The 18,994-nt window shown below is 48.3% G+C and overlaps 1 protein-coding gene and 1 long non-coding RNA gene across 11 annotated transcripts in view; one reads left to right on the top strand and one right to left on the bottom strand.

Annotated features, from left to right (window-relative positions):
• Positions 1 to 18,994, top strand: part of LOC309337428 — a 303,990-nt gene that overhangs the window by 180,545 nt on the left and 104,451 nt on the right. The window lies entirely within an intron of this gene.
• Positions 1 to 18,994, bottom strand: part of USP19 (ubiquitin specific peptidase 19) — a 42,890-nt gene that overhangs the window by 14,982 nt on the left and 8,914 nt on the right. For 5 of the 10 annotated variants that reach the window (XM_081852308.1, XM_081852311.1, XM_081852307.1 and 2 more), the window contains exons 3-17: positions 16,504 to 16,560; positions 14,926 to 15,054; positions 13,007 to 13,140; positions 11,001 to 11,369; positions 8,031 to 8,283; positions 6,914 to 7,070; positions 6,707 to 6,778; positions 5,812 to 5,945; positions 5,180 to 5,394; positions 3,632 to 3,830; positions 3,382 to 3,515; positions 2,157 to 2,315; positions 1,904 to 2,014; positions 1,428 to 1,538; positions 912 to 1,013 (exon numbers count right to left, since the gene is read on the bottom strand). In XM_081852308.1, coding sequence (XP_081708434.1) covers positions 912 to 1,013; positions 1,428 to 1,538; positions 1,904 to 2,014; positions 2,157 to 2,315; positions 3,382 to 3,515; positions 3,632 to 3,830; positions 5,180 to 5,394; positions 5,812 to 5,945; positions 6,707 to 6,778; positions 6,914 to 7,070; positions 8,031 to 8,283; positions 11,001 to 11,369; positions 13,007 to 13,140; positions 14,926 to 15,054; positions 16,504 to 16,560 — 2,336 coding nt within the window. The remainder of the gene's footprint in view (positions 1 to 911; positions 1,014 to 1,427; positions 1,539 to 1,903; positions 2,015 to 2,156; positions 2,316 to 3,381; positions 3,516 to 3,631; positions 3,831 to 5,179; positions 5,395 to 5,811; positions 5,946 to 6,706; positions 6,779 to 6,913; positions 7,071 to 8,030; positions 8,284 to 11,000; positions 11,370 to 13,006; positions 13,141 to 14,925; positions 15,055 to 16,503; positions 16,561 to 18,994) is intronic. The other 5 variants (XM_081852314.1, XM_081852313.1, XM_081852312.1 and 2 more) reach the window with 5 other exon arrangements.

Below are 18,994 nucleotides of genomic sequence, written 5' to 3' on the forward strand. Positions count from 1 at the left end.
GGGGAGTAGGGAGAATTGAGAACTTGCTGGTGGGAGGAAGGGGAGGAGGAAAAAGGAGACGAATTTGCAGCACTTTTTTAAGAAGCGGGAGGTATTTCCAACTAGGTTCATGCAACAGTAGATACATATGCTGCAAGGATCCAGTTTAGTCTAATTGCCTAACTGTAAGCATATGGGAGGAACGGGGCGTGGATAGACCATCACTGTCTCCATATGCTCATGACAATTCCCGCCCCCCCCCTTGCTCCATCCAACAAACAGGATTTTGGTCCAGGTCTTTTCCTTGGTAGACACTCCAGAGTTTATTCCTGGTGGGGCCTAGTACAGATTAAGTCTTGAGTGCAGCACCATTTGCTCTGTGGTCAGCCTTCTTATTTTTAAGCAAGAAATATGTGTGCATGTACAGTCCCAGTGTAATGCATGCCACAACTACTGAGATGTGGGTGTGGGTGTGGGTGTGGGTGTGCGTGCACACACCCACACATATAATAAATACATCATGCACAGCCTAGTGAGAGGTAGGGTTCTGTGTTGATGACACTCAAATGAAATTCTGGAGGTTGCAGGTAAGGGATCCCAATGAAGTGGCCAGATGCAAGAGCAAAGGCAAGAAGCAGAGCCAAATGTTGCATATTGATTGGAAATTTTCTGCCAAAAACCTTGGCTGCCAGGTCACTAGGTCTCCTGTACACATAATGGCTCTCTGGTACCTGGGCAGCCACAGCCAGGGGAGATCAGCCAAGCCTTGTGTTGTGAAAAGGGCACGGCATCCACAGAAAGAAAAAGCTCCAGAGGTGATCTGAATGCCAAGAAGCTTCCATTCAGTGAACAAGCCTCACTGCTACAAAGAATCCTTAGAACCACAACTTTAGCAGCATTTAGACACAAGAAATCAGCCGGACCATGCCTACCTCAGCCAGGCGCAGGTTATCAGGAGTCACTCGCACGCTATGGGACACAGAGTCTAGCACCTCCATGGCAGTGGAATTTTCCTTGCTGATGCTCACCAGGAACTGTTGGAAGAGAGCATGTGCTGGGGTGGGTATATCAGGGTGTGTGTCCCTTCCAGTCTTCCCTCTCACTCCCTGGTCTCATTAACATTTACAACTTCGACAATGTAATTCCTGAACTGCACCAGGCTTACCTCATTGGATTAGCCAACCAATCAAAGCTCTACCCGTGGTGTGCCTACGTTCACATGCTCTCTATTGCAATTTAGACATATTTTGAGTTGAAGCACGTGGAACCTGCCCCCGACACATATTGCTTTGCCTCTCAAAGCAGATGTTATTTCCGCTGGTATGTCCCGCTGAGTTTCAGAAATCTCTAAAGCTCAAGGCTGCTCGTGACATAGACACTATTCTGAAGGCATTTAAAGCATAAGATAAAAGATTCATCCTGGGCAGCTGGGATGCTGCTGCTCTTACCTTAACAGGTTTCTTGTGCGGTTCCTTGGCAAAGTAATAGACCGTCAGCACTTTCTGCTTTTGGGGTAGGGGGACTGGCAAATAGAGGAAGGGATCAAACGTGATGGACACCTGCAAGCAATAGGATTTGGCAGTCAGTCAGCACCCCCTGGACATAATGCCTAGTGCTGGAGGCACTGGCAAACCCCAGAGATACAGAAATGGCGAGTCTGGGGTCAGAGGGCAGCAACCAAAGGAAGGAGGCAGCCTGGTAAAGGTGTCCGTACCAAAGGATCACCAAAGTCCTTGATGGCAGGACACATGGACCGTGGAGTGGAGGATATGGTCCAAGCTAGTGAATAATCACTGTAAAATGAGTAAATACCACCTCCCGCCAAGCTAGTGGAGGAAAAGCAACTTTAGATGCAGGCCATGTTGCCCCGCAGCAGGCTCAGAGCTGCGAAGCAACCAGGAAACCCAAAGAGTTGGCACACTACCTTTGAACACACAGGGCACACTAGCTTGGACTTGTACTGGCCCTGGAACAGGTCCACGATGAAGGAGTCATTCCTCATCTTGTGCCGTTTCCAGGCCTCTTCAGCAACAATCTAGCAGTCAAAAACAAGTAAACAGCAGTGAGGGAACAAAAGCAGGAGTGAGCAAAGGTCCTTCAGGCTCAGCCTAGACAAGGCCTCCCAACTTCCACTGGGCCATTGTATATATTATATATGTGTATATATAAAGACTTGCCTCATCAGGTCGTCCATCTGAATCTACCGTTTCAGTGTAGGGCTTGCTGTGAATGCGGTTCAGGTCCTCATGGAGCCCATCCAGCAGAAAAGCCATGAATTCCTGGGCATCGTGTTGAGCATAGCCTGTAAACTGGCTGGCCTTGCTGGCCACGATCGCCTGCGGGAAGAAAGGAGCGTCATGAACAGCCAGACGCCTGTACGGCATGATCAGAACAAACGTTCTGCCAGATCAGAGCAAATGGCCATCTAGTCCAGCATCCTGGGTCGTATCCAGCTAAGCTCTGCTCAGAACAGACCCAGTAAAATTAATGAACCTAAGTCAATCAGTCATGTCTATTGACTTCAATGGGTCTACTAGCATCAGATACAATCTTCTCACAGTGCCAACCAGGTGCCCAAGGGAAGCCCACAAGCAAAACCTGAGGACGGCGGCACTCTCCCCACTTGCAGTTCTCAGGAAATGGTGCTCCCCTTGTCCTCTCAGGACTGGAAAGAGTGGCAAGTGCCAAGTGAGAGGTGAATGGGCTCAAGAGCTATATGGAAAAACAGTAACTACCAGGACAAGTAGCTTCAGAAGTGTGCACAGTCCGGATTAAAGTTTCCTAAAGCCCAGAGGCTTCCTGCTTGAGAATCTAAATGGTTGCTGGTGATCCGAAATCATTTCCAGCCAGAAGGCACAAAAATGGTTTGTGCTTGCATAATTTATCATTATTAAGCTCCCAAGTAATAAAATGCCCTTAATTCCAACACACAGGGGTGTGGGTGGGTGTAGTTTTTATACACTGTAACCCATGAAGGATCCCCCCCTGAGGGAGAGCAGATAAATTTTGCTTTCACTGCCAACAGGGCTCCCCAGAACAGCAATTTGCTCGGACCATATACTAACTATAAATACACATGGAATAAAGCAAGTGACACTCTAGTGGAAACTATTGGAAGGGGATTAAAGCTGTTCCCTGCCCCCTAACGACCCCCAGCAGCTCCCTGAGAATCAAGCTTGCTACAAACTGCACAGCCCAACTGCCCAACCTGCACAGCCCTAAGCAGCTTCTTGGTCACAAGCACTGGGAACCTGCCTCTGCACAACAAAACTACATAGGCATGCGTGGACACGGGGAGACACACACACACACACACACACACACACACACACACGGCCTCCTGCTGCCCACTTGGGTAGCTCATCCTCTCAGCCTATATATGCTTCCGCAGAGATACCTCACCTTCAGCTTGGAGGGCTGGAAGGCGTGGTGTGTGCCTTTCCAAAGCGCCCTCAGCAGCACTGCAAAGCCGATAGCCAGGCGCCCCCCAGTTCCCAGGGGATTGTTGTAGTTGATTTCGGACTCGAAGGAGTGATCTACAGGAGTGTAAGGGAAAGAGAGACAAAAGGTGATGGAAGGTGGAAGGTGAAGGCCAACCATGCCACGCACAGAGACAGGTCCAGCCCTGGTCCCACTCTGAGATGCAGCTTACCATGAAAGAAGTCCCGCAACTCCCGGGTGTTGGAGAGAGACTGGATAACACTGTTCATGAAGCAGGTGTTGCCCAGGTTCACCAGCCCCGTGAAACCGGGCAGGCACACCTTCTTGTCCTCCTCCTCCTCCTCTTCCTCCACGCTTTCGCTGCTGACGGGGCTGTGAGTCATGGGTGGGACCATGCAAGTTGGCTTGGGCTGGAGGGGAAGATGCTAACACAGTCAAGGAGGCAGCTTCCATTGGTTGCCAGGCTCTCTGTCTTGCCCAGAGTTTCTAGGCTTTGCATGCTGGATTTCTATGGTCGCCACCCCACTTTCCCCTTCCTCTCTCCGGCACAGAAACCCAGGCCTTGCTCACATTTAACTTTTTAAAAAATCATTTATTATTCACACACAGAGCAATTCCCCCCAAAATGGCTAATCCACCCTAATTAGATGATCGCATATATGCTCTTTGTTCACTGGCATGGACAGCAAGAATCACACCCATATTTGGAGGGTTCAGCCTTATCAGTTGTATACCCCCAATTACCTGCTGCTGGAGGTACCGCCCTCTGTTGTTTTTCTGTAGAAACTTCCCCAATGGAATTTACCTGCCCACTGTCAGAACACAACTGCTGAGATAAAATGCTGGACCCAGCCCAGCAATTCTTAAGTGCACATTCTGCATTACTTTTGGTTTTCCTTTAACTAATGTCACCCAGTGCAATTCCCATATGCTAAAAGCAAATGCATTCTCTGAATGCCAATCCTTATGTATCCAAAACAGCAACAACCATACAAAGCATGAAGGCACCCTGACATTTAGGGGAACCTGAGAGTTGCAGAAGCGCAGAAAGTGCTTTTAACTTGATGGCAACGTTCCTTCCACCCCTGTACCCCCCCCCCAATGACTGCTCACATGTGCATTCACATGTCCAAGGAAGTTATTACCAGCCTTAGTTTCAGCACTGCCTCCCTGCCTCCATCTTCAGAAATTTGACTTTTCCCATATCCCTCCTGGCTAGGAAGAGGAAGAGGTAGGTAGGTAGGTAGGTAGAGGTGTGTGTGTGTGTGTGTGTGTGTGTGTGTGTGTGTGTGGTGTAGTAGTAGTAGTAATAGTAATAGTAGAGCGTCCTTTGCTGGTGACAAGTCAACTTGATGCAAGGTCGGGAAATTTCCTCGCACTCCCCCTGGTTCAGAGGCAGTGCAGGAAACAGTCCTTCCCTGAATGGCTCCCCTTATGCTGGGAAGGAGAAGGTCTGAAAGGTGCAGATTCAGCTGGCTAACAGCCAGCCAGATCTCCACCTTTAGGCACCAAATAGAAAAAACAGCCATAGAGCTATTTCCATCCAAACAGCAGGAACACATTGTTCCGCCCACAAGCAACATTTTGTTGCAGCTGCTCACTCCTAACTCATTGGTCATTGTAATAATCTGCACAAGGTTCAAACACATTGTAATCCAAGTAGCTCCTGCCTTCAGCCCACCACCTCCCCTGATAGCGTGTCTGCCTGAGCCCTAGAGACTGGGATTCGAAACTCCCAGCGCAGGCCAGGAGTTCTCACCGAGGGGACGAGTGGTTCCTGCTTCACTGGCACATGCTCCGTCACCGTCCGAGCGGCTACGCCATCCAGGCTGCTCTCCTCTGCTCGCGGCTTCTCCTTCTCTCCCACTCGTGCCTCCTCCTTAGTGGACAGCGGGTGCTGGTTACTTCCAGGTTGGCTTTTATCCAGGGGAGTAGGGCCTGTTGGCATGGCAACCTTCGCACCACCCACTGCACCTTAAAAAGGGGGAAAAGTGGGCTTGTGGTTAGCAGCACATGTGCACTGAGAGGTGAGAGGCGTGCTCTTCACTGCGCCAGCGCCAGGACGGTTCCTGTGCAGTGAGCCCGGCTGCCCTTCCTTGCTTAAAAAGAAACGGTGGGGAACCTGTTCTGGATTCCAAGCAGACATCACAACATCAACCCTCTTCCACACCCTCCATCTGGTCCTCTCCCCAAGTAATTTCTGACCTCAACATCCCCAGCCAACAACAGCATTCATTTCATACCATTTCTATAACTCCCTTCATCAGAGGATCATAGATGGGAGTTAACAATCACACGGCAGTTCACAAATAGTAATACTAATCAGAATATCTGACGCTGAAGCCCCAGCATCCTTGTCAAACCTCAAGAATCCCAACAAGGCGAGCTCACAAAAGTCAAGGTGCAGACCTCGTGCGGCAGGAGCCTCGAGACCCCCCCAGCGCTGGCTGTGCCGCTTCTTCAAGCAGATGTCGATGCGAGCGGGGGTGAAGTTGTACGTACACTGGTCTGGCTCTATGAGGTTCCTGCAAAACAAGGCAACCCAACCAGGGATCAGAGAACAGGAGGCGTAGACCTAACCTAAGGATGTCTGGGCATCACAGAAGAGCGTAACTCCCAAAGTACTGTGCTCATCTCATTACATAGGAAGGTGGGAGGAGGGGGAAAACCTTCTCCAAAAGGGACCCCACGATAAAGGTTGCCCACCTTTATTACAATTTCTGGCAAACTGGGCTCAGGCTACTGGCACTGTTGTGTCCACGTGGCACAGTAAGGAAAGAGGGGACAGGAGAGTGGACCCACTTCTCCAGGGCAGAAGTAAAAACGGGAAGTAGCTACCCAAGCTTGCACAAGTTCACACGCTTTAGACTGGGCTGTCTGGCAGCGTGTGATCAATACGAAGGTTGCTTCTTGCGCCACAGAACAGAAAAGTGGGTAGGAGGCTTATTTAGATTATGATGCAGGGACAGCTAGGCTTTGTTATGTCTGATTGCTGGTGTGTATTAGCAAAACAAAGCCATAGTAACCGGCGACAAAGAACCCCATTTAAAAAAATCTACAATATCATCACTATGAAGGGAAGAGATACCTGAGCACCTCTTCTATCCAGTGTCCCAGGCCTGGGCCCCCAGTGTAAAGTAATATACATTGATTTCTAATATACTAATTCATAGACCTTAATTCAGATGGGAGAAGAGCTGTGTCAGATTGGTGCTGGATGTGCAGGTGGGGAAGAGCAACAGAAACACTGTCTATACCATTAGTGTAGAGAAGGAAAGTCTTATACCTGAGTTTCACTTGCCACCTGAATACTGTATGAGAGCCACACTCTGGATGCAGTCGCAGGAAGTTGACATCACTGCAAAGAGAGAAAGAAGTTCAGGCAAAAGAGACAGACAGGAGCCATCGCTTCCCCGCTGTCGATCCCACTTACTGGCAAAGTCCAGTTCTGAGAAGGAAAAGCACTTGGCCTCTACAACAGGAGTCACCATACCTCGTCTGGAACAACAGTGTGAAGTCTTGCTCCCGAAAGAGCACCCTAGACATCTCCTTGTGAATCTCCTTCACATAAACGTGCACCACCATAGAATCGTTCCCTTTCTCATACGAGTCGTTCTTCACGAACGCCAGATTCACTGTGGGCTCTGGTTCTGGGAGGGGAGAAAAGCAAAGGCAATGACAGTAATGACAGTAATAGAGGTGCTCTGAATAGCGCCTCTGCACCATCCTCAGCAACAGCAAGCCAGAGAAATGTGACAAGGGAGCGAGAGAGCCCAGCATGTGACCTAAATTCTCAAATAGGGTTTGTCTCTTGGGTTCAGGTAGGAGGAGTTGGAAATAGATCAACCAGACATTAGTCTGCAGAATGCACCAGAGCAGCGTGCACTTGAAACGTTAAAATTCAGCGTCCAAAAATTAAATTACGTGACTTATATACCTTATGCAAATTTGCATACATTGTTTAGGCTTCTGCCAATCACAAAGAGCAGCAAAGAGCTATGCAGAGCACAAGACCCACGTCTCCCTTGCCATTGCGAACAATTACACTGTTCCACTCCTCTACCAATTTCTGAGATTGGCTACACAATGCCTGGTGGACAGATCATACAGCAAGCTGGATTACAAGTCCATCTAGGCTGGTACTGTCCACTGTGACCAACAGTAAATTTCAGGCAGAGGCATTCCCAGCCATGGCCTTTCTTGCTGCCTGAACAGTTTCAAGCCTAGGCTAACACCTTGTTTTAAAAATAAAAACAGAGCTTTTCAGGATGCTGAATTCTTCACCCAATTCTGATGTGGTACTTCTTGTGAACAGCTCAAAACATAGCCCTTGTCAAATGTTACTGACATTGCATATTTGATATGGGGGGGGGGAGAATCAATAAAAATTACATATATATATAATATATTTGTATTATATACATATATATAAATAAATATAGCAGTTCTTGCCTAGTAACAACAACAACAATTTTATTATTTATACCCTGCCCATCTGGCTAGGTTTCCCCAGCTACTCTACAGAAGGTAGGTCCCGCTGCTAATTCATAGACCAATTCAAATTATTTCTTAAATGGGTGAGCATGCAGGAACCCCATTCCCTCCCTCACCATTAGCAACAGCCTCAAGGGCATCGCTGTCCTCGGACCAGCCTCTTTTCTCAGTGTCCCTGGATGGCGGAGAGGAGGAGAGGCCTTCGCTGAAGGCAGAAGCAACTTCTGGCCCCTGTGGAGTCTCAGAGGAACTGGCTGGCTGTGGAGCCCTCTTCTCTGGGCAGGGCCGAAGCTGGCAGGGCAGTGAGTCTGCAGAGGCTGTAGGCAGCTGCGTTTCCACAGGCACCGACACCCTCTCCAAGTTGTCAGCCTGGCAATGTAGGGAGGAGAGAAGGCACAATCAGATGCAGCGATAGCCACTGCAAAACATGTAACCCGAGGCATGCCACAGCCACCTTCTCCCATAAAATTATGTGACGTATGACTAATAGAAAAGAACAAAGATTGCAGCTGTAGTCCATGGCACCTTTATGGGTGAATATTACCAGTGTTCAACATGCACCTGAGGGGTGGACTGCAATGCTTAAGGGAGGTGCCAAGGACACCTTTGCAACATGCTAAGGAACACAAGATACAGTTGAACTGGGAGACTCTTAATACCACCAAAAGCAGCGATGAGGCAAGCAGCATAGCAGAACTAAACAAATTCAAGGAAATGGACACTGCCTTTAGTGAAGACTGCCCTTCCTAGGGCATAAAGGTAAAGGTAGAGAGACCCCTGACCATTAGGTCCAGTCATGACCGACTCTGGGGTTGCGGCGCTCATCTCGCTTTATTGGCTGAGGGATCTGGCATACAGCTTCCGGGTCATGTGGCCAGCATGACTAAGCTGCTTCTGGTAAAACAGAGCAGCGCACGGAAACGCCGTTTACCTTCCCGCCGGAGTGGTACCTATTTATCTACTTGCACTTTGACGTGCTTTCGAACTGCTAGGTTGGGAGGAGCAGGGACCGAGCAACGGGAACTCACCCCGTCACGGGGATTCAAACCACCGACCTTCTGATCGGCAAGCCCTAGGCTCTGTGGTTTAACCCACAGTGCCACCAGCGTCCCTTCCTAGAGCATAGCCATACCTTAACTCTCATTTGAATCCCATCAGGGGTATAAAATAGTACCGTATTGGCCTGTATATAAGACACACCCGCAAATAAACCGCACTTTTAAAATTCAAGGCTTATTTGTGGGTGTGGCCCGCCTCCTGGCTCTACCACCCTGAACAAGGGGTGGGCAGAGCCCAGTTCTGAGCGCGCTGCACGCCTGCCTCCAACACTACTGCCTCCCGGCACTACCTTACCAAGCCAGTGCCAGGGGAGGCTTGGGAGTGGCAGGCAGGCTGCGTGCCGTTGCCCCACGCTCCCAGGCTGCTTCCTGGAGGGGGGGGAGCCGCGCCGCTTTGCCAGCGGCCTTCCCCCTTTGTTTTGACAGCTTGCAGGAGGCTTGGGAGTAATGAGTGGGCGGCATGCCGCTGTCCCACACTCCCAATGGCCCACCTGGGCAGCTGTTTCAGCAGCAATATCATAAGGTCACAAATATAAACTGAACTTTCAACTTTTCTGGATCGGAATTTGGAAAAAAAGTGCTGCTTATATTCGGGCAAATATGGTAATAATAGTAATAATAATAATAATATGATGCTAGGAATGAATGCATTTATTCATTTTCGGCCCTTGTGCTTCATTAAACACCTGGAAACAGCTTTCTGCACAGTAGGATGCAGTTCAGTACTCGCAACCATTGCTGCACTACAGCATATTACAGTGGTGCCCCGCAAGACGAATGCCTCGCAAGACGGAAAACCCACTAGATGAAAGGGTTTTCCGTTTTGGAGGTGCTTCGCAAAACGAATTTCCTATGGGCTTGCTTCGCAAGACGAAAATGTCTTGCGAGTTCCTGCGGGGTTTTTTCCCTCCCCCCCCTTTTTCTAAGCCGCTAAGCCGCTTATCAGCTGATCCGCTAAGCCGCTTAACAGCTGATCCGCTAAGCCGCTTATCAGCTAATCCGCTAAGGCGCTAATGGGCTTGCTTCGCAAGACGAAAAAACCGCAAGACGAAGAGACTCGCGGAACGGATTCTTTTCGTCTTGCGAGGCACCACTGTAATCTAGTAATTGTAGCAATCAGAAAGGGTGAGAAAGAGAAAGCACCAGCTCAGTTTACCTATAGGCAAACTTGGTCATTTCAAGCCCCTTCAGGAACAGGACAAGTGAGCCTCTTGTGTGGGAAAGCTGTTAAAACTTGGAAGGCTCAAGTGAAATCCCTGTTCTCAAAAGTGAGGAGGATAGCAAGCCACAAAACTGGGGCCAAGTGTCAAGAGCTCCATGGCGACATCTTGGCAGGACTGGTCTGAGGGGGAGGAAGAAGGGTTTGGAGCCTGACGCTGTAGAGGGGCCAAGCAGTCTTGAGAGTATTCAGCTGCATGGTTGGGAAGAGGTCCCTAGTGGTTTGCTGGGAAGAAGCACCACCCCAATGCCATTGGATGGCCCATCTGATTCGGCCTCCACTCTGCCTTCAGCTAGTGCTTCCCTACTCCAGGGGGCGTGTCTGAACCTAGGTCAGACAGTTGAGCAGGCCGCGCCGACCTGTTTTCCAGGGACACAGCATTGGCCACACAAACAGTGCCCACAAAGGAAGAGCCAAGGGGACGTATCACATGTTGACAAAACGCCTTAGCGTGTGCCCAGCCTTGCATCCTGGAGTTCTTTGTTCTGAACTCCAGACATGTGTATCTTCATCTATGTTTAGACCATGCAGTGGATTTCAGAACAAGGCCTTTGGGAATAATCGAGGAAGAATTCCAGTAATGTGTCTACAAGTGGAAGCAAGGATGGCACACCTGCATTTCTGATGAGCACCCCAGAGTCTCCTCTCCACAGGGACAGACCACAGAGCCAAGTCTGCCCTTTCTTGGACTGACAGTCATTTGATGGGAGGAAGGAGGCAGCCTGTTCCCTTTGCTATAGGGCTCAATGACAAAAAAGCAGCAGCTCCCAGCCTTGAGCCATGCACACCCCTCTCTCCCCGCTTCTCACCTTTAGGTCTGGCGGGGCATCGCCTTGGGCTCCCTTGTCATTTCTCGAGTTGCCGGCTTTCCCACTGAGTCCTGTGCTCCCCAAGCTGTTTCCTTCCTCCTCGGACAGGCTAGCTTTGACACCCACTGCCCTTTTGGCACTAGGGCCAGCTGGCAGTCCCGGACTGGCTGGGCTCTTCCCTCCTGCAGCCTCGTTCCTCCCAGAGCCTCGCTTTGGGTTGGAGGGCTCCCGTTTGCCCCTGGATGGCTCCGCTGTGCTGTCAGGCTGGGGCTCCTCAGGCACCTCCACCACAGAAGGGGATTTTTCCTTGCCATTCTCCTTACACGCAGGCCTCTTCGTCTGCTCCCTTGAGCCATCCTTGCAGCGTTTCTGGAACAAATTTTTTAAAGGCTAAAAATTACTATATTGAGTTAGGGAGAGGAGCAGGCTCCTTTCAGACTGAGCTTAATGGATGCAGCCAGACATACACTTGAGCTGCTTCTTGCATGCTGGATCAATTCCATTAATGGGGGGCTTGTAGTTGTTTGAGTTATTGGAAGCCTGCTGTGACATTTTTGGAAAGGCGCTCTGAGGATAACATCACTCAAATTTGAACGGAACAGGACACCACAGAGAAAATCCTGAGGTGGTGTCCTGAGCGTTGCCTGGTCCAATTGTATCAGATCAATTTCAATTACGGCAGCCCAATGATGGGGGCAGGGTGCTTGTAAGGGTTTGAGTGATCTGCTATTCTCTCCACCTTCCCTGTAATGGCTTATAAAAGCTAGCCAGGGAGGAATGCATGGATGTGTCCATTGCCCTTAAGGAGGAGGTATACCACTGCCGCTTTAAGAGGAGCTCCCCAGTTCCTTAAGTATTGAATAGCTATTGCTCAGTTGAAAATATCCCCTTTGGGGGCCAGTTGCTCAAAAGGGGTGGGGAGATTCAACTGCAGGCATGCTTGGGAGAAATGGGTTACCTAGAGCCATTTCGGTCTGGTTTAAGGCCTGGGATTGGGACTGAAACAGCATTAGTCACCCTGGTTGTTAGAAAAGTGTTTAGGGTGCAGGTGCAACTGTTAATTTTTCTTTACCGCTTGGTCTCTTTTGACCATGGTATTCTTTAGGACTGACTCCAAGGGTCAGGAGCTGGAGGCACTGTGTTGCAGTGGTTCCACTTCTACCTACTGAGGCATGTCCAGGGGGTGGCAATGGGGACCCTCCTGCTTGGTGCCAAGGGAACTGACTTGTGCCTGTGGAACTCCCTGCCTCTGGATGCGCACCTAGCCCCAGCTTTGCAGGTATTAAGAAGACACACCAAGGCACAAGGTTTTGGCCACACTTTTGGAAACGTTTGATTACTGTTAAGGATTTTACCAGCTGTACTGTTTTAGTGATACATTATTTGTGTATGTATCTTACTGTTGTATTATGAGGTAAGCCACCTAGAACCTTTGGTAAAGGGCAGGTAAAAGGTAAAGGTAAAGGGACCCCTGACCATTAGATCCAGTCGTGGCCGACTCTGGGGTTGCAGCACCCATCTCACTTTACTGGCCGAGGGAGCCGGCGTACAGCTTCCGGGTCACGTGGCCAGCATGACTAAGCCGCTTCTGGCGAACCAGAGCAGCGCACGGAAACGCCGTCTACCTTCCCGCCGGAGCAGTACCTATTTATCTACTTGCACTTTGATGTGCTTTCGAACTGCTAGGTGGGCAGGAGCAGGGACCGAGCAGTAATAAATGTGTTTAGTAAGTAATAAAAATAATAATAAATGTGGCCCCTTTGCTTACAGGAAACAAGATTTAGGCTGGCCATGGGTAACAGGTTGGGGACTGTTTGCCCAGAGTCACAGCAGCTGCTGCGGCTCCCTGGAGTGTATCACTGCCGAGCCAACCCTCCGGGGTCCCTTCCAACTCTTAAGATTCTAGGCAGTCCGGCTCTCATTCTACCTATCCTTGCTGGTTTCAGAAAAGGCTGAGCTACGGAACAAAACCCCACCTGAACGTTCAGAATAAGGCGGAATCTTACCAAAAGTGAAGCCCACGTGTGCAACGGGATCTTCTTTTGTAGCACCAGCTGTAGGATATTGCCCTTCTTGTACTGGACTTTGCTGCAGGAGCTCTCAATCTCCGCAAATAACTGGCAGCTCCACTCACGGCCATCTAAGGGTGGGGGATGGGGGGATGCGATATGGCACATACAACAGTCTTTTGGCTGCATTTCACTCCCCACCCCCCCACCCCCGCCAATAAGACAACAGAGCGGCAACAGCGAATAGTGCATTGAGGGCAGAAGGTATTAGGTGCAACCTCTGACTTCTCTAGTGAATGCCCCTCAAGAGATCAGGAATAGCCTCTGTCCAAACCCTTGGGAAGCCACTGCTAGTCATCACAAGATAGTATTGGGCTAGATCAGGCATAGGCAAACTCTGGCCCTCCAGATGTTTGGGACTACAATTCCCATCATCCCTGACCAGTGGTCCTGTTAGCTAGGGATGATGGGAGTTGCAGTCCCAAAACATCTGGAGGGCTAGAGTTTGCCTATGCCTGGGCTAGATGGTCTGATGTATTGTAAGGCAACTTTGTATGTTCACAATGTTTTTGCCAAGCCACAACTGGATGAAAACAGAAGCACACCTGTGCTGACTTAACCAGGATAGTGCTGTACTAGTCTCATGAGAAAAGGGTTTTTTGTTTTTGTTTTTTAAATATTTACAGTTCTACAACATTTTGCATTGGGGTGAATAATGTTTCACACAGTAACATTTTTTAAAAAGACTTATGTTGTACTTTTTTTTTTTTGCAAGGGATGGAAAAAGAAGGGCTGGGACTCATGGTCAAGCCTGAAGAAGCGAGCTGAGAGCCATAGAGAATAGCAAATAACTATGCCAAGTTAAATCTATTCCCTGAGAGCTGGCATCCCTTGACCCAGACTTTTACTGCTTGCTGTGTGTTGAGCATTTACAAAACACACACACACACAAAAAAAATACTTAACAACATGTTCTCTGTTAAAAATCTTATGTCCCAGATGGTTTCTGGGACATAAGAGCTGGGACAGAGCTGTTTCTGCAGCTCTGGGACATAAGATTTTTTAAAATGAAAACATAAGTCTCTCAAGATCCTATACAATCTGCTGGATCCAACAATAAATGCCACGTTTTGCTCTCCACTGCACAATCAGAACAACGTAAGTTTCCTCTTGAATCTTTATCTGCCATTTCTTGGGCCTCTGTGGGAAGAAGACTCATTCCCCTTAATTTGCTATCACAAACAGTTATTCCACTAAGAAGCCCTCAAGCTTGGGGGCTACGGGTTTTAAAGACTGTGGCATTCAGTGCTGAAGCAGATGCTAAATGAAGCCCAAAGCGTTACAAAACAAAAACAAAAAAAATCCCTAAACTGTTCCCATTGACCCAACCCTGCAAAGAAGCAGTCCTTCTAGCAACATGCAGGGCTCCTTCCTCAGTCATTGCATCATGAACTACCCTGCAGGAAGGATACATTATTCTAGGCACCAGTTACCTTCACTCACCATCGAGCTATGAACCAGATGTCTCCCAAGAAAAGGACCTAATGTCCCTTCCTGGGGGTGCTCAAATGGTTCTCCTGACAGATTGCTTGCTTGTTAACCTCAGGATTCCTCAGAGCATACAAATGCCCAATTTTCAGTCACTTTTTACCCATAAACAGAGGCTATGGTCTTCTGACTCCTGGTAGGGTTGAAGCCTCAAGTCCCTGCATGTATAGACTAAGGACAAGTAGGCTGCTATTCTTGTTCATTGATTCTTCCCTTCCCAGTTTGGCCCTGCTTGGAGTTTTGCTTTAAGGAGGGCAACTGCTGCTACTGTTCACCAAGAGCAAAAGAAAAGGAGCAAACAGAAAGAGAGAGAGATGCCCAGCCAACTAAGAGCTACAGGAAAAAGAATGAATGTCTGCACCACACACCAGGTAACTTGACAACACAACTGGTGTCTGTGAAAGATGTATCCACTTCCTCTCCCTTCAGGACTCCGCCGCCCAAGTTCAGCTTCACAATGATTTCATGAGCATTCTGCTTCCAGTCCAGCAGCAGGTCTAGGAAACAAAAGGGTGGGTGGAGAGTAAACAGAGGATGTCAGTCTCTCACTTGCTGATCCAGAAGTGCAAAGTGCCAGAGTGACCTGTTAGCTCATGAATGTGAGAGTCCAGGACTTGAAGCAGAGTTAGTAACAGAGTGTAAGTTTGCAGCACTCCTACGGCATCATAACCAACGTAGAAATCGTTGCCACGCAGGATGGTAGGAAGACGGCTACCAAAACTCTTCTTAAACAGGTCACATGAAAATGTGGAGGATATTCAACAGTTGCAACAAGCCATTGCAGCCAAAGGTACATTCTCAGTATGGAAAAACAGTGTGTTACAGCATTGTATTAGGAGCTGGTGGAATACAGTAACTTAAGCACAAGCTGTGAGTCAATTAAGCTGTTCACAGTTCACCTCAGCCATGAAGTGACCAGGTGGTCCTAGGTAAGCCATTATCTCTCAACCTCAGGTCTGCAGCACAGGAAAAGCAATACTGGCTAACACTGTGCAGGACAGTTATGAGGGTTATGGAAAACATGTATGTGAATCACTTTGAACACTCTAAAGTGCTATATATATTTCACGTGCGTGAGTATGAGATGCTGGAAATTAATGAGATGGATTATCAGCAGTGTCACCCATTTGTAATCTGCCCTGAATGCAACCTACCCTATAGCAACTGTCAGTTATTATTTATTTATACAACTTTTAAACAAAAAGTTCTCAAGGTGGTTCACATAGGGAGAGGTGGCTTATAAATGAGTTTCAATAAAGCTGTCTCAGCAGGGATGGGCTTCCACACATAGGCCTTGAACTAAGGACCAGACTCCCTCCCCTTAGGCCTGAATATCCATGCTGGTTCTGGGTGTCTTGAGGAACAACACCCTCCTTAGAGGAGAGTTTGTTCAATTTGAAGAATCCTCACTTGGGGCATGTTGTGAGATGCAGGTGCCCTCTTCCCTTGCGATTGTCCATGGTGATTCTCAGGATGACAGGGTGCTGAGCTGGCAGGCTCACTGGCATGACCCTGTCTGGCAATTCTTGAGCTCTCCTGCACTCCCCACTCAAAAGCGGAGAGGAATGCGGCTGAACACCCATCACTTCCATGGGAACAGAAAGACACAGACATGCTTAAGGCAGCAGTAGCTGATGCTCTCCTGTGACATAACTGCCATGCCCTCTGCTGGTGAAGGGCTGATCTTACCATGTGCTTCTCATGCCTCAAATGGGCCAGCGTCAAGGTCGTTACGGCAGTCAAGGTCCCCCTTCTTTTGTCACGCTACCTTGGCAGCTTGTTAGGCTGTTAGACTGACACAGCTTTGTTAAGATCGCTTGTTAAAGAAGCAACCCTCAGCCCTGAAAAGGAGTGGGGCAGCCACACAGTGCAGACAGGCGCATCGAGGATAAATAAGGTGGCTCAGTACTTTTTGCACCCTGAAGTCATGCACCCCTGCGACTTACCCTCCTCCGACTCCCTCTGCCAATTGGGCTCTACCAGCGCCAGGCCAGGGAAAGGCTCTAGTGATCAAAGAAACATAGAAGAGGTGTGTTGCTTTGCCAATGAGCAGCTGCTCACTGCATCTGCACAATGTACCTCTCTGCTGCTCCTCACTTTGGAATAGGTCCTCCACAGGTTAAACTTACTTCTTGTTTTTTAATCACCACAGTCCTGCTGCCTGGATAAGGAACTTGCACACAACCAAGAGGAAGGCAATGGCAGCAACACGCAGAGGACGGTAACAAGCCAAATAAGGCTTATGAAATTGTCAATTGTTGTGGTTGCCTGGCCTGCAGCAACAGGTGCCATGTCGCCTCTTTGTCAATGCATGCAGGAAAGAGGTCTGTGTAACATTTGCACAGGGATTTGCAGGCTGGAATCCCCTGAAACCCTCCCCTTTGGCTTAGGTCAGGTCTTCACCTGCCCCACACCTGACGCGCTGTATGAAATCGGATGTAGCGCAGGTGGGTGTGGGTTGACTGAAGTGGACTCTGTGGACCAAATGGGGAGGTTTGGCAGGCCCAATTAGTTCTGTGGATCAGAGGTTCCCCACCCCAGCTCTCTACAGACAAATAGCAAGGCTTCCCTCACCGGCAATTGCTGCATTAGATTATTGAGAATCCCAGCTTTCACTTTCAAAAGGATATTCTGGGCTTCAAAACTGCAGGTATAAGCTTAAAGAAGTAAATGCATTTTCTACCAAAAAACAACAACCAACCACAGACCACCCCCTCTGGAACTCCACAGATTGGGTGCACCCACTCTCCCACCAGAAACTTCATAAAGGCCCCCATTCCTTCCCTGCAAGTCCCTTTCCTTATATACTATTTTAATAATTTGCAAATTTAAAAAATGCCTTATTATGGTCTCGGCCTGACTCACTGTGGAGACTTCTTTTGAGACTAAACAATGTTGTTGGCCTAGATTCCATTGGCCTAATGATTTTATTCCAAGGACATGACCTTGCAGAATTTAGTGCTCAGGTTGTGTGGAATTTTGGAAAGTGAATGTGAAGTGCAACACGCCCATGACATTCGGCAAATGATAAATACACAGGGAATAGTCCTCATTTTTAACCCTATAGAACCAGGGGAGAGGCTGACCGGAGGTGGATCCTTCCGTCAAGCATGAGCCTGTGAGAAGGGGCACATATCTACAGAGGCAGAGTTTAGACACTTGGGACATGCCTCTGTGTGTGGAAATTTCCTGGCAATTTCAGCAATCCAGGAAAGTGGAAGTGGCGAAAACAGGGAAAGGTTCCCTATTTACTCCTGGCTGACAACCAAATCTGCATAGCTGGAGAAGGCTTGAAACATGAGAGGGAGGTTGCTAAGTAAGAGGGGAAGATAGATGAACGTGCTTGATATATTGTCATATTTAAAGAGACAGGCAATTCTTAGGCCTTTCTTCACAGCAAGTTGGCCATTGTGCCTTCCACCTTAAGTTCAGCCTTGATTCACTGAATTAGGTGTGGGAGGATTCTGTGCAGAGAGGAAAGGTATTTAGAGGCCAAAAAGTCTGAACTCAGCCACTAAAGACAAACCCTTGCAAGTTTTATCATAGGAAGCTTTCTAAACTATGTCACTTTCTACAGAAATAATTTGCAGGTGGAGGTTAGAGTGGGAATAAGGGACAAATATCACTGCAAAAAGCCACTGCAGGTGAAATAAATGTGCCAGCTTTCAAGCTCCTCAATTCTTCCGTTTGGTAATTTGCAATTGTATATTCTACCTTGTGAAAAAATCTGTGTAAATAAAGAAGAAGAAGAGTTTGGATTTGATATCCCGCTTTATCACTACCCGAAGGAGTCTCAAAGCGCCTAACTTTTCCTTTCCCTTCCTCCCCCACAACAAACACTCTGTGAGGTGAGTGGGGCTGAGAGACTTCAGAGAAGTGTGACTAGCCCAAGGTCACCCAGCAGCTGCATGTGGAGGAGCGGAGACACAAACCCAGTTCCCCAGATTACGAGACTACCGCTCTTAACCACTACATCACACTGGCTCTTAAGAGTCTGTTCTGCACGCTTCAACACAAGTTGGTTCAATGAAGGATTTCATTGCACCAAATATATTTGTCATAGTCATCCAAAACCAGCATTGGTACTATTATCTATATTCTAACGACTTAATTTTTAATCACTTATCATGAAAAATGAACACTTTAGCTTGTTTCTTTATGGAAGAGAGAGCTACATATAAACCGTGATGCAAACCGAACTAATAATTTAAGATGGAAGTCACTAAACCAGCCTAAGCTGGCTGAACATCCAATTGCCGTAATAACCCAGTAAGAAGATTTACAGCAAGAGGAGTTGATGAATCATTGCTATGAGTTCTAATCTGCTCTTCCCCTAACTGAACTTATTATTAGAACAGTGGTGCTGTAAGGTAGCTTTTATCTAGACCAAAGAAAGGCAACTGTTAGCCTCAAGACCTGTTCTTTCCACCACAGAAG

Source organism: Podarcis erhardii, assembly GCF_964252035.2.
Source record: "Podarcis erhardii genome assembly, chromosome: 2".
NCBI lineage: Eukaryota > Metazoa > Chordata > Lepidosauria > Squamata > Lacertidae > Podarcis > Podarcis erhardii.